General features: G+C 45.8%; 1 protein-coding gene across 5 annotated transcripts in view; it reads right to left on the bottom strand.

Annotated features, from left to right (window-relative positions):
* Positions 1-4,255: 4,255 nt before the first annotated feature.
* PHACTR1 (phosphatase and actin regulator 1) overlaps positions 4,256-11,045 on the bottom strand; it is a 313,352-nt gene continuing 306,562 nt past the window's right edge. For all 5 annotated transcript variants that reach the window (XM_054818209.1, XM_054818208.1, XM_054818211.1 and 2 more), the window contains one exon: positions 4,256-8,982. In XM_054818209.1, coding sequence (XP_054674184.1) covers positions 8,967-8,982 — 16 coding nt within the window. In that variant the 3' untranslated portion in view covers positions 4,256-8,966. The remainder of the gene's footprint in view (positions 8,983-11,045) is intronic.

The raw sequence follows: 11,045 nt of genomic DNA, 5'->3' as shown, positions 1-11,045 counted from the left end.
TGGAGACTCCACCGCCTCTCTGGGCAACTTGTGCCAGTGCTCCGTCACCCTCTCAGTGAAAATCTCTGTGTTTCCATGTGAGCAACAGCAATTTAACTTAAACATTTCAGTGTATGTGGAATGGTCAAATGCTGCTCCACTTTAATGTCAGCTGAAGTTTGTGTGCGGCTTTTTCAGTTTCATGTACAAAGGAAGAACAGGAATGTTTCTTTAGGGGAGTGCATTGTTTATTCTGGGCTATGCTGAAGGAGGGGAGTTCTCTAGAGAGTAGATAGTGGTTTAACACCATGCTTCCTTCACTGATCTGGTAAGAGACATTTGTGTCTATCTTAATGGATCCATTTCCAAGCTTTCACTCCGGATTTACGAGGGATACAGTTTATGCAGAAAACTTAACAGAATTCCCGAAAGGCTGAAAGTATGAAACTGGCTAACTTACGGTCAGTTAATTTTTGGTGATGTCTGCTCAGTCGAACATAATGCTTTAGCTCAGAGACCTACTTCCCCAGAGAGAACAGTAAAATGTGAGCTTTCAGTGTCCCCAGCATGTGATGATCAGGGTGAGGTTGAGGCAAGGTACCTTTAAAGTCCCAACCTAGAGCAGAGCCCACCGTTGGGGAAGCCTTGGTCTGTGCCTCCAGCGATTGTCATCAGCCTGGAGTTTGGCATATGTGGCTAACGGCTGCTCTTTGGCCTCTTGAACCAAAACACTGATATTTTTAGTGTCCAGCTAGGCGCTTTTAGTGGGCAGTCCAAGTTTGGTCATTTATCTACTATGGACTACTAGTTCCTTACACAGATTGTTTTGAAGTTGCACATAGTTGAGCATCCCACTGAAATCCCTGGCTAAGTAATGCGGGCAAGGGGTTATCTTTGCCATTTGTTTTCTGATGGCTCTGTGTCATTGCAGGAGGAGTGTGGTAACAAGTCATCTGATGGTCGTTTTTTGTGAGAAGCTTGAAAATAAGATATTTTGTCTTTATTTACGTTATTTCTCCTTGACTCACTGAGTATCTAACAGCTTGCTGCATGCTTGTTTGTTCCTATAGAACTAGCTGTTAAGAGTGAGGTTTGGGTTTGTTTGGTTTTTTTTTTTTCTTTTTTTTCTTTTTTTCCCTGGAGATAATAGAAACAACACTGAAACATTCACTTTGGACAGTGAAAGCTCCCCCCTTAAACCTTCCTCTGCCAAGTATCTTTATGGGCTTTGCAAACAAGAAAAATAAGCTTAATTTGGTCCAGTTCTCCCCTCGAGCAGTATTTTCCCTCCAGAGAGGTTTAGAGCAATGCCACATGTCTGTGCTCTCCCATGTTGTATGCACTAGTTCTCTTCCAGCTGACGTCCAAATGTGATGGAAACTCCAGATAAGAAAAGTAATGGCAGATGTCAGAGGATGATGCTTGAAAAATGATGAGTGATTTGAATTCTAGTAAGGGGCCTGAGAGTATGGAAAGAAAAGCAGGAAAATATGGAGACAAAAGTGGCTGAAATACTTTTTCAGCCCCTGAATTACTGTAACAGTGGTACAGAGCAGGTTTCTGTGGGTAGGAGATAACTTTCATCACCCTATGGGACAACTCAGTTAAAGATGACGTCTTTCTGAACACCAGAGCTCCTGACCACACGGCACAAATTTACGGAAAAGCCAAGTTTTCCTTCATTCTGCCACTTGGGAGAATTTTGTAAGCAATTTTGTACAATTTGTAGGCAACGTTTGCTGCTGTGGGCATAGGGTGATGTTGCATCACCTGCATCTTGCCCCGACAGGTGCTTAACAGATGCTGGTGATGTCGCTTCCCACATCAGAAGCTACTAGCTCACACTGCTCAGGAGCAGGGCAGCTGCTTTGTCCCATGCAGACCAGCTCGACTGTGTGACCAGGGCACAGCCACAGTGTTGTTTAGGACATGGGTACCTGGAAGCCTTGGTCCAAGGGGCGAGGAACGGGGGTGGGGAAGATGATGGTGGAGGGATCTTACCCAATACCTGTGCTGAGGGAACTGAGCTCTTAGCCAGGCACTGCCAAGTAGCAGAGGTGTGGCGCTGTGTGTGCGCACGTGTGTGCATGCGTGGCTGCGTGTGTGTGCATGCACACCGCTCAGCGGGGGCTCTGCTGGGCTCGTGTCTGGCAGCATGGAGCTTCCGGTGCCTTTGCGGGATTTGCGCAGTGGGCTCAGCGTGTTTCCCTCTTCCTTCCACCCCTTCTTCCCCTCACAAAAAAAATACTTCAGATGCCTAGTGGCCGTTATTTTGGACTGAAGATCAGTTCTTGGGTACGTGTGGACATGGATGTATGTATGGATCTAACTTTTACATTCTAAATGGGTTGCTAACCAGGTATGTCTGTCTCCTACCTCTCAGGGTTAATGTGTCCATGTATGTAAAACAGATGCTCAGCAAATAGATGTTAAAATATAGATTGTTGTATCTTATGTCCCATTAACAGGGAATGTTGCAGGGTGCACCTGGCTGCTGGTTGTTTCTGTGGGCCTGCTCTCCCAAGTTTGTTTGAGGTGGTTTGAAGTACCCGGTAAAGGTAGCACAAATGCTGTTGCTGAGCTGCTCACCAGGGGCTGGCTGTTTAATGGAGAATTGTTTCCCCACCCCTCCCAGCCCTCCTCTGTTTCCTGCCTAAAAATGGCATTAGGTTGCAATTTGATTGCTAGTAATTACATGGACTTCACTGAAGACACACACGTCTCTTTCCTTAGACTGGTTTTATAAAATGCTTCAGTTAAAAACACAGCCCTTGTGTAGAGGTCTCAGTACAAGAGATCGGGCTGTTTTCTCACATTCTCTGTACAGTGTATCCTCACCAATGTTTTTCTTTTTAAAGGATAGAAATTACCGTATGTAACCAAAGCACTGTATAATCCTGCTATGGAAGCCATAGCTAGTTATGGGGGAAGGGGATCTTTAGTTCAAAATTAGGATTTTTTAAAAAAAATTGGTTTTTTTACTTCATTTATTTATCCAAACCTTACTGTATAGCTACAAACTTGTTGGCCACCAGAATGAAAACACATACAAACATGCACAAACAAGGATTGTAAGGAGGTCAGTGAAAACTTACCCAAAGGGAAACAAACAAGTAAGCCCAGTACCAGAGTTTTGATTGCGTTGTGTCTCTGCATCACCAATGGAAAGGAGCAGGATTTGGTCAGCTGAAGTATATGGACCTCTCATTTTTGTGTAATTGGAAGCCTCTGTGTGCATCGGGGGGGGGAGCTGCGCCCTCCTGCCAGTTCCAGTGAGGGTGCGGGGTGTCACTTGTGTCTTTGGGGTCAGAATTTTTGCACCATCAATTATGAAAACTAAACAGCCTAAGCAGAGCTGTTACCTTATGTACTTTCTGCAGGTGGCTAGTGAGACTATTTGAAGGTACGTGCTTATGAAGGTTCTTCCTCCCTTTTTCACTACACAGAGGCTGCAACTTGTCACAACCTGAAATGCTCTGCAACCACTGAAACTACTCGGGGGAGGAAAAAAAAAAAAGAAAAGATGAAAAGGTGACATGAAAGTAGCTGGCTGTGCAGGTGTGGCTGCTCTGCTGAACAGCAGTAGCACTTGCTGGTACTACTCAGTGGCATTTTCTCTAACCACAGGGTGTTCCACATTGGGCAAAGACTCGTGAACAGGGACGGGAGAGTAGAGTTGGCAAATGCTGCACACTGACTCTGGCTGCAAGCACTCGACAGAGCGTACCCTGTACCGACAGCGTTGCAGCGAGAGGTGGGGTTTGGTTGCGTTTGTGGATGCGTGTCTGCTGCAGACTGTTGATTTTGTTCTTTATTAGCCTGGTGCTGGGTACAACTTTAGCGGCTGTGGTACCAGTCGTCTTCCTTTGCGCAAATTCGCTGAACCCACTTGCAGAGACGGCGCTAGTGGCTCGGCCGATGCAGCGCCCCGTCGATCTGCTCTGGCGAGCCTTGCTCTTCCGCTTTGCTCCCCGCTGAGGTGCGGGCAGGCCGTGGGCACGCACTGTGTCGCTGCAGCTGCCAGGCTGCAGTGCTGAGCCTGGCTGGCAGCGGGAGGGCCGCTGTCCTCGACTGCATCTGTTTGTTACAGTCAGTCGCTGGGGCAGAGGGTGATAAAACACACAGGCACAGGAATACTTTTTTTTTTCTAAATTAATTTTTTTAAGAAACTGCATACATCAGAGACAAACAATAATTTAAATACCATGCAGTTTCAGTATGTACAAAAACTAGGACATAGAGATCCAGTTTAATTCTTTTCTAGTTATTTACATCATTTTCATACAGCCATAATCTGTTAAATTACAATACTGGAAGAGCACATGATTGACAGCCACCACACTCACTCCTATACAAAGACAAACTATATACATACACTTGGATATCAACTGGAAAATGCAACTGGTGCAGGAGTAACTGGGACACACGGGAAAGCAAGTAACGTGCCCGTCACCTCCTCTTTGTTTACAGAAGTTGTTCCAAGCTCGAGCAGACTGAACACCCGGGAAAAATCATTTGTCCCCCTTTTTCTTTCCTGATTTCTTTTTATTAGCCTAGTCCTCTCCCATGGCTATTTATACAACGTGATTTTATTTGCAGGCACGTTAGGGAGCCCCCGTTCATGTATAACTATGAGTTTCCATCTTATCCATCTATTTTTGAGTGCAAGCTTTCACTAGGCATGTTGGAGTGCTCCCCCTCTGTTGGTTTGTAGTGTTTCCAATGTACGGACGGCACTGTAGAAATACCGAAGGGTGAGTTTGGTAACTAGTTGCAGTGATGACAAAGTGCTGTGGTTACATGTTAAGTGTTAGGCTGAAATATATTTGTGTACTGGACTCACCAAATAGTTTCAGTTAACGTAAAATAGTTAAAAGTCTGTGATATTCTCTCCCCCCGCTCCTCTTCTGATAAGCGCGCACAAGGAATTGTCTGGACACCAAAGCTGACCTGAGCCCCATCCCAGCGAGCCCTGCAGCCTGAAACTTCTTCAGTTTGCAAGTGCCCAGCGGGGCGTAGGGTGGGGAAAGGCCACAGCACTGACGTTCCCTGTCAGTCATAAATACATCACCAGGTCCCTGTAGCCCACTGCTGGCGAGGCTGTGGGTGGGGATACGATGCCATCATCGTGTTTCCTCTCTGTCACTTTTTTTCTTTCAAACAATCAAAACTTTTGTCGAGATGTTTTGGAGTTGCTTTTCTAATCCCCGCCATCTCCCCAGCCTCAGCATTTTCCACCTTGTCTTTCCATAGGCTGTAGAACAGATGTCACATTACTGGCGCACTTTTAAGTATGAATCACCCATCAGGATTCAGTAGATTAAAACCAAAATGTTTTTCTTCCTTGACTCTAGAATATTATCTCGATTATGAGCCCTGGTGATGGATGATTAGAATAGCCATTTTTGTTCTGTGTTGATTTTTCCATTCCCTAAACCTGAGGTAATTTCTTTATTACTATTATTAATCTCCTCCTAATACGAATGAGGATGACTGCTGTTAACTGCAATGTTAACAGAGTCTTAGCAGGAATGCCATCATCTTTGTGTCCTACATGTAATCTAGGTTGAAGGGGAGGAAATCATGACTCTGGGTTTTTTCTGGTTTGTTTTTTTTTTTTCACTCCCAAGAGAATCATAACTACTTTGCCATGATAGAGATGGCTTTCACAGATGAGAAAACAAGTGCTCAACAGATTTTTAAAAAAGGACTAGCTGTTCCCCAGTCTGCTTGCACCTTCCCATGGATTGCAGAGGTGGGCGTGCAAACTGAGGACGTGCTGCAGCGTTCAGGCACTGAAAGGTTGTTGAAGAATGCCTCGCCAAAGGGCAGCTTTGCAAAATACCCGGACCCACTGAAGCCAAAACCAGATGAAGCGCCAGTTCTGTGATGCTTACTACAGTGCCAAACACTTTATATGGCTTCTTTCTCCTCTTCCTCCCCCCTTTACAGTAATGAGCTCTACTTGCAATTTGGGAGAAATATGGCAGTTCTTCCACTGTGTCCTGGTGTCTGCTCAGCCAGGAGTTAACATCATTTAAAAAAAAAAAAAGAAAAAAAAAACCAAGAAAAAAGAAAAAAGCATTGCCATGTGTAGCTGCCCTGGGGACAGCGTAAATCCTGAGGCAGGCAGAGCGTGACAACTTGCTAAGTGGCCAGCGGGGACCTGCTGTGTCTCATGCAGATGAAAGCGGGGTGGTTGGGGAACGTCTGGCTGTCGCCCAAACGTCTGCTGTTACGTGCCCAAGGATTTACTGAGGCTATCAGGCTGGCAGGCATGGGCGCTGCCGGGGCCCGTGCCCACGAGGCACAGTGGCAATACCCGGCGTGACATTGCCCGCATACTACCTGTTCCTCTGGGGACTGTAGCACTGACACCAGACTGACAACAGCACTCTGCTACTTCCAGCTCTTTCCTCTTCATTTTAATCAGAAATGCTGCTGCTTCAACAGCCGCCTTCCCTTCCACACTGAACCTCTGAGCTAACGCTGCCAGGGCAGGTGTGGGATCCATGCTGGGACCGGGAGGGTGCGCTTGCTCTTCAGAACAGCTATGCTGCAGAGCCCGTTCCTAATGCAAAGTGGCTGTAGTCAAAAGCCTAGAGTTTTGTTTTCCCTTTTTACAGCTGCAATGCAGTCTTGGTAGGGCGTGTGTGTATGTAAGTGAACTGAAAAACATGAGCCCCAGGTTTTCATGAAAATAGCCCCAAAGCAGCGTATTCCTGGCTAGTAGGTAAGTGCTCTGGCTTTGCTGCGCTGAGCTGATAACATGGCACATTAAAGGCTTCCACTACTGATGAACTTGCATCTAAAGCAACTGTGATACAGGGATCACTGTCTGTATTTCTTTGGAAATCATTACCTGGTCAGGAAGCGTATCACATCAGAGGCATGCTCCCTCAAAAATGAGGCACCAGAAACCAGCTGGTTTTTACTTTCCTTTGTAGCATCTTCCATCCTACAACAGCCAACTCTTATTTAATAGCTAATAATCCATAGCACTGCAAGGATGGCTGCAGATGAGAATGAAACGCTTCCGCTTGTCTCTGATGGAGAGCAAATCCGTGAGGTATTGAGTACCACTGCTAAGCGTAAATGGAGTGTGTTAACCTCACTGCCAGTGTCGTTTGGCAGGCTGGATGCTAGAACAACCCCGCGGTCCTTTTGCTTTACTCCTGCAACCAGAGGATTGAGACAGAGGCCTGAGAAGAGGCAGGAGTGTTGGCACTGTGCAGCATTGGCCATTAAACGCTCGTGTGCGAGAAGCTTCGCGACCTGCGATCAGTAAAGGGCAATGTTAAGCATGGCATCGGGGGAGGTAGAGAGGGAGCACAGAAGAGTAGGTGGATACGAGGAAGACAGCAAGAAAGGAAAAAAAAATAATAACAGAAATAACAACACTGTAGTAAAAAAACTTTGGCCTCTCTGTTCAAACTGTCAAAGCAAAATAGCTATCGTGGAAGAAAAAAGGTGTCCTGAAGTAACAATCTGGAACTTCTTACAGTAACGTTGCTACAGTGCTTTGGGCCAGTGGCCCAAAACATGGCATAATAGTTTCTTGTTAGAGCTGGAAGGGAATCCTAGACAATGTTTGCCCCAGCTTGCTGGCGTTATGCTAGTTAAGGGCTTGATTCTGGGAGGTGCTGGCCAAAGTTCAGAAAAGCACTTACATGTGTTCAGCTTCCATTAAGCTTGTCAGAAGTGGTCCTGAATGCAGTGAGGCTGTTTTGCATGCTTACTTAGTGTTAAGCACACGCTCAAGTTGGCAGGTAAACCAGGCCCAGAGTGACCAGCTCTCTGAGCTCTACTTGGTCAGTTTGTGTGTTAAACCACTATAATAAAAATAAATTAAAACCAAACCAGAACACCCCTGGATTGCTGTCCTTACGCCTCATAGTTGGGTACCGGTGACAAGTCCCACCATCCAAACCGAGGCACCAGACTCCTTTTGTTAGGCCAGGGAACACAGTCTGTCATGCTTTTCTCAGAATGTTTAGGATCAGTTCTTGAAACGCCCGATACAGAGAGGATAGATACCCCTCAGCGAACCCCCCCGCCCCGTCCCTCTTGCCGTGTGTCCCTCTGCAGAGCGGGTGGGAATCCCAGCCTTTCTTGGTGCCGGGCGCGTGTCGGCTCTCACACAATCACGAAGCTTGGGTGTAAAAACAAACCACAAGCTGAGCGAATGCCATGCAGTGACCATGAAGAGATGGGTTTTTGCTTGCTTGTCCTCAACATTCTTGTCACTTACTGCTGATGGGTTCACAACTGGGTTTAGAAAGAGATGAAAAATAAACAGTTGCTAGAACTGAACCAGCTTTCAGTAGGGAGTCCTGATCTTTACAGGCGATGCCTTTTTTCTGCTTGGGAGCCGAACAGTGCCTAGCGACTGGCCATAAACTTCTCCAGGGAAAGACATACCTTTCCAGTCAGATGATATTCACGGATGGACTGGCCCGGAGAGGAGTTTTGCTCCTTCACCATCCTCATAAGGTGCTCGCAGCCTGAAAGGAGTGTTTGGTATAAGTGCTTGAGTGCCGTAGGCGCCGGTCTTTTGGAGGCTTCACCCAGGCCAGTGATTCCCTGAACACCATCTCAGGGCTCTCTTGAATTGATGACAGAGGCTTGTCAGGATGCAGGGTGCCTGAAGACAAAATGGATGCACCACCAGCTGGACTTGAACATGTATGGCAAATCCACATGCCGGGAAAGTCTTATACATAGATGCCAAGTCTTGGCACGATTCCCACCAGGGGTATTTTCTATTATTGAAGCTTGAACCAGCAGGTCTGATGCTGCTGCAGTACCCATCACATGTAAATACAATTTTCCTTTTGTTATATTTATTTTTCTACACTTTTTTTTTTTTAAAAAGGCAGTTCAGAAGATTTACATTGTACGTAACAGGGAAGTGAATAATACCAGCACTTATGGTTCCTTTTAGTTATGTTTTGAAGACGGCATAGTAGTCAGGTAGAATTGAACTGCTACGGTCTATGAAACCTAAAACCCAAGGGGGAAAAAAAAAAAAAAAAGAGAAATAGTAAGATAATATCCTCTAATACACATTGTACATAAAAAATTTGGAGGACTAATTGCTACAGTGACACAATTAGGCAGCTCGATGCCTGCAGCATTGACATCAGCCACGCCGGCACTGTGGACCCAGAACAGGCACCCACACTTCCTTGGTCCTGGCCAGACTCACAGTCCACAGGCATAAGCTGTTTGCACCAAAATCTACCAAAGACACCACTATGCTTTGGCTCCCTCCTCTCAGATCCCTGAGAGAGTTATTTTGGATCAGCTAGTCTGCTTTCAGGCCACACCATGCCTGATTCCACAAAAATTGTCTGGTTTAGACAAACCTTATGCTCTTCAGCCAGGAAGATTTACATACAGCTCAAGTATGATTATTCCTTAATGTCTGAGGCTAAAAAGACAAGTAGAGTTAAAATGTCCACCCTTTCTGCAAGTACACTCTGCGTCAGGAGGCCTGGGTTTGTCAGTTCTGCAAAGGTTGTTTTTTTTAAGCTTTGATTTTTCACTCTATCATGAATTAATTAATGTGTCCCACTAGTAAAGCAACACACATTCTTTGCTCAGCTCTTGCCACTGCTTAATGACATGAATAGCTCATTACCTTGCTAATGATTTTATAATGGTGATTTATCTAAGTTAGTTTAAGGGAATTACTCTATTTTTGTGTATGCCGCTTCCTTCAAGTGCACATTTCCTACTTGTGTAACCAGTAAGTCCTGCTGAACGTCAGACAAACCCTTAGCTATACCTCTGAGCATGCGTGGCCCAGACTTACTGAGTCAAAGCCACTCGGTGGCTTTCAAAACCAAACTGAGTCACCTCAAGAGGGTCACTGCTCACCCCAACACTGGAAGAGAAGCAAAATACTGCCCAGAAACCTGCGAAAGAAACACACCAGTGTTTGCATGATGCTTAGAGGCTTCATGGAAATCAAGGGAGCTCTCGATGGAGCTCCACTCCTTGTAGCAACACCCCCTTTAAAACAGCCTCATCCTTTCTAAATTTGTCATTGCTCTCCTGGAGGAGTAAGCCAAATGTCCCTCAAAGGCTCAGTCACTGGGGCCAACAGATCTAGGCCAACTGCACACCCTCCAGCTTCTTCCAGCCCTCGTGGCTCAAAGGCAGCTGGCTTGTCTCCAGCAGCACTCTGTTACTACAAACCCCAGTGCAACCATCCTAGTGCATGCTTGGAAGTAGAAGGGAGATCGTTTCTGCAAGGGAGCATATGCATAATACATGTGGTGAATTTTAATATAATTATTAATTTATACACATAAAAATCCCCTAATACAAAATTAATTTTGCCTTAAGCTTTTCTGTATCTTTCTTAAAAGTATTAACTGCATTTTTCATGAGCACCTAGCTGATGAACGTATCAATACAAGGGCAGCTCCAGTTTTGCACCAGATCCCTCTCTCGCTTGTCTTCAATACCTAACGCTTGTCTTTAATGGCTGACAACGAGTGTGGGTTAATGTTGGTTTGCAAAGCCCTGACTTCAGCTGAAATGCCTGACTTCAGCTGAAATGCCTGGAGTTCAGCTCAGCTCAGCATCAAAGCCCGAGCAGACTCAGCACAGGCTGTGTGAGGGGACGTGCCCTGACCTCCCAGCGTGCCTCCACCGTAGCCTGCCAGAGAGGAGGGTTGTGAGCTTGGGGTCATGGATAATTCATTCAGTCTCCAGCTTTTTAAGTAAAAAAAAAAAAAAAAGCCTAACAGCGTAAAAAAAATAGTGCCAGTCTTATAACACCGATCTTGCTATTTCCCCACTGCATCGCCTACAGCAGGATGTGGAAGGCAGGACTGAGAGATCCGTGCGTGGGACGAGCGTGGCGTGGAACAGCCATACGCTCAGCGGGGTTTGAGCGTACACTCATTCATACCTTGCTATGCACTGGCTCTGCAAGAGCTCCCTGTCCTCCTTCAGACACCAACACTACTTACTTTTGATATCAGAAGACCAGACATGCAGCTACAGCATGAGGATTTAAAAAATAAAATGGAAGGAGGTTACACTTTATTAAA

The sequence above is a fragment of the Grus americana genome, chromosome 2 (genome assembly GCF_028858705.1).
Source record: "Grus americana isolate bGruAme1 chromosome 2, bGruAme1.mat, whole genome shotgun sequence".
Taxonomy (NCBI): Eukaryota; Metazoa; Chordata; class Aves; order Gruiformes; family Gruidae; genus Grus; species Grus americana.
Note: the sequence above shows the minus strand (reverse complement) of the source record. Positions and strands in the feature narration are given on the sequence as shown.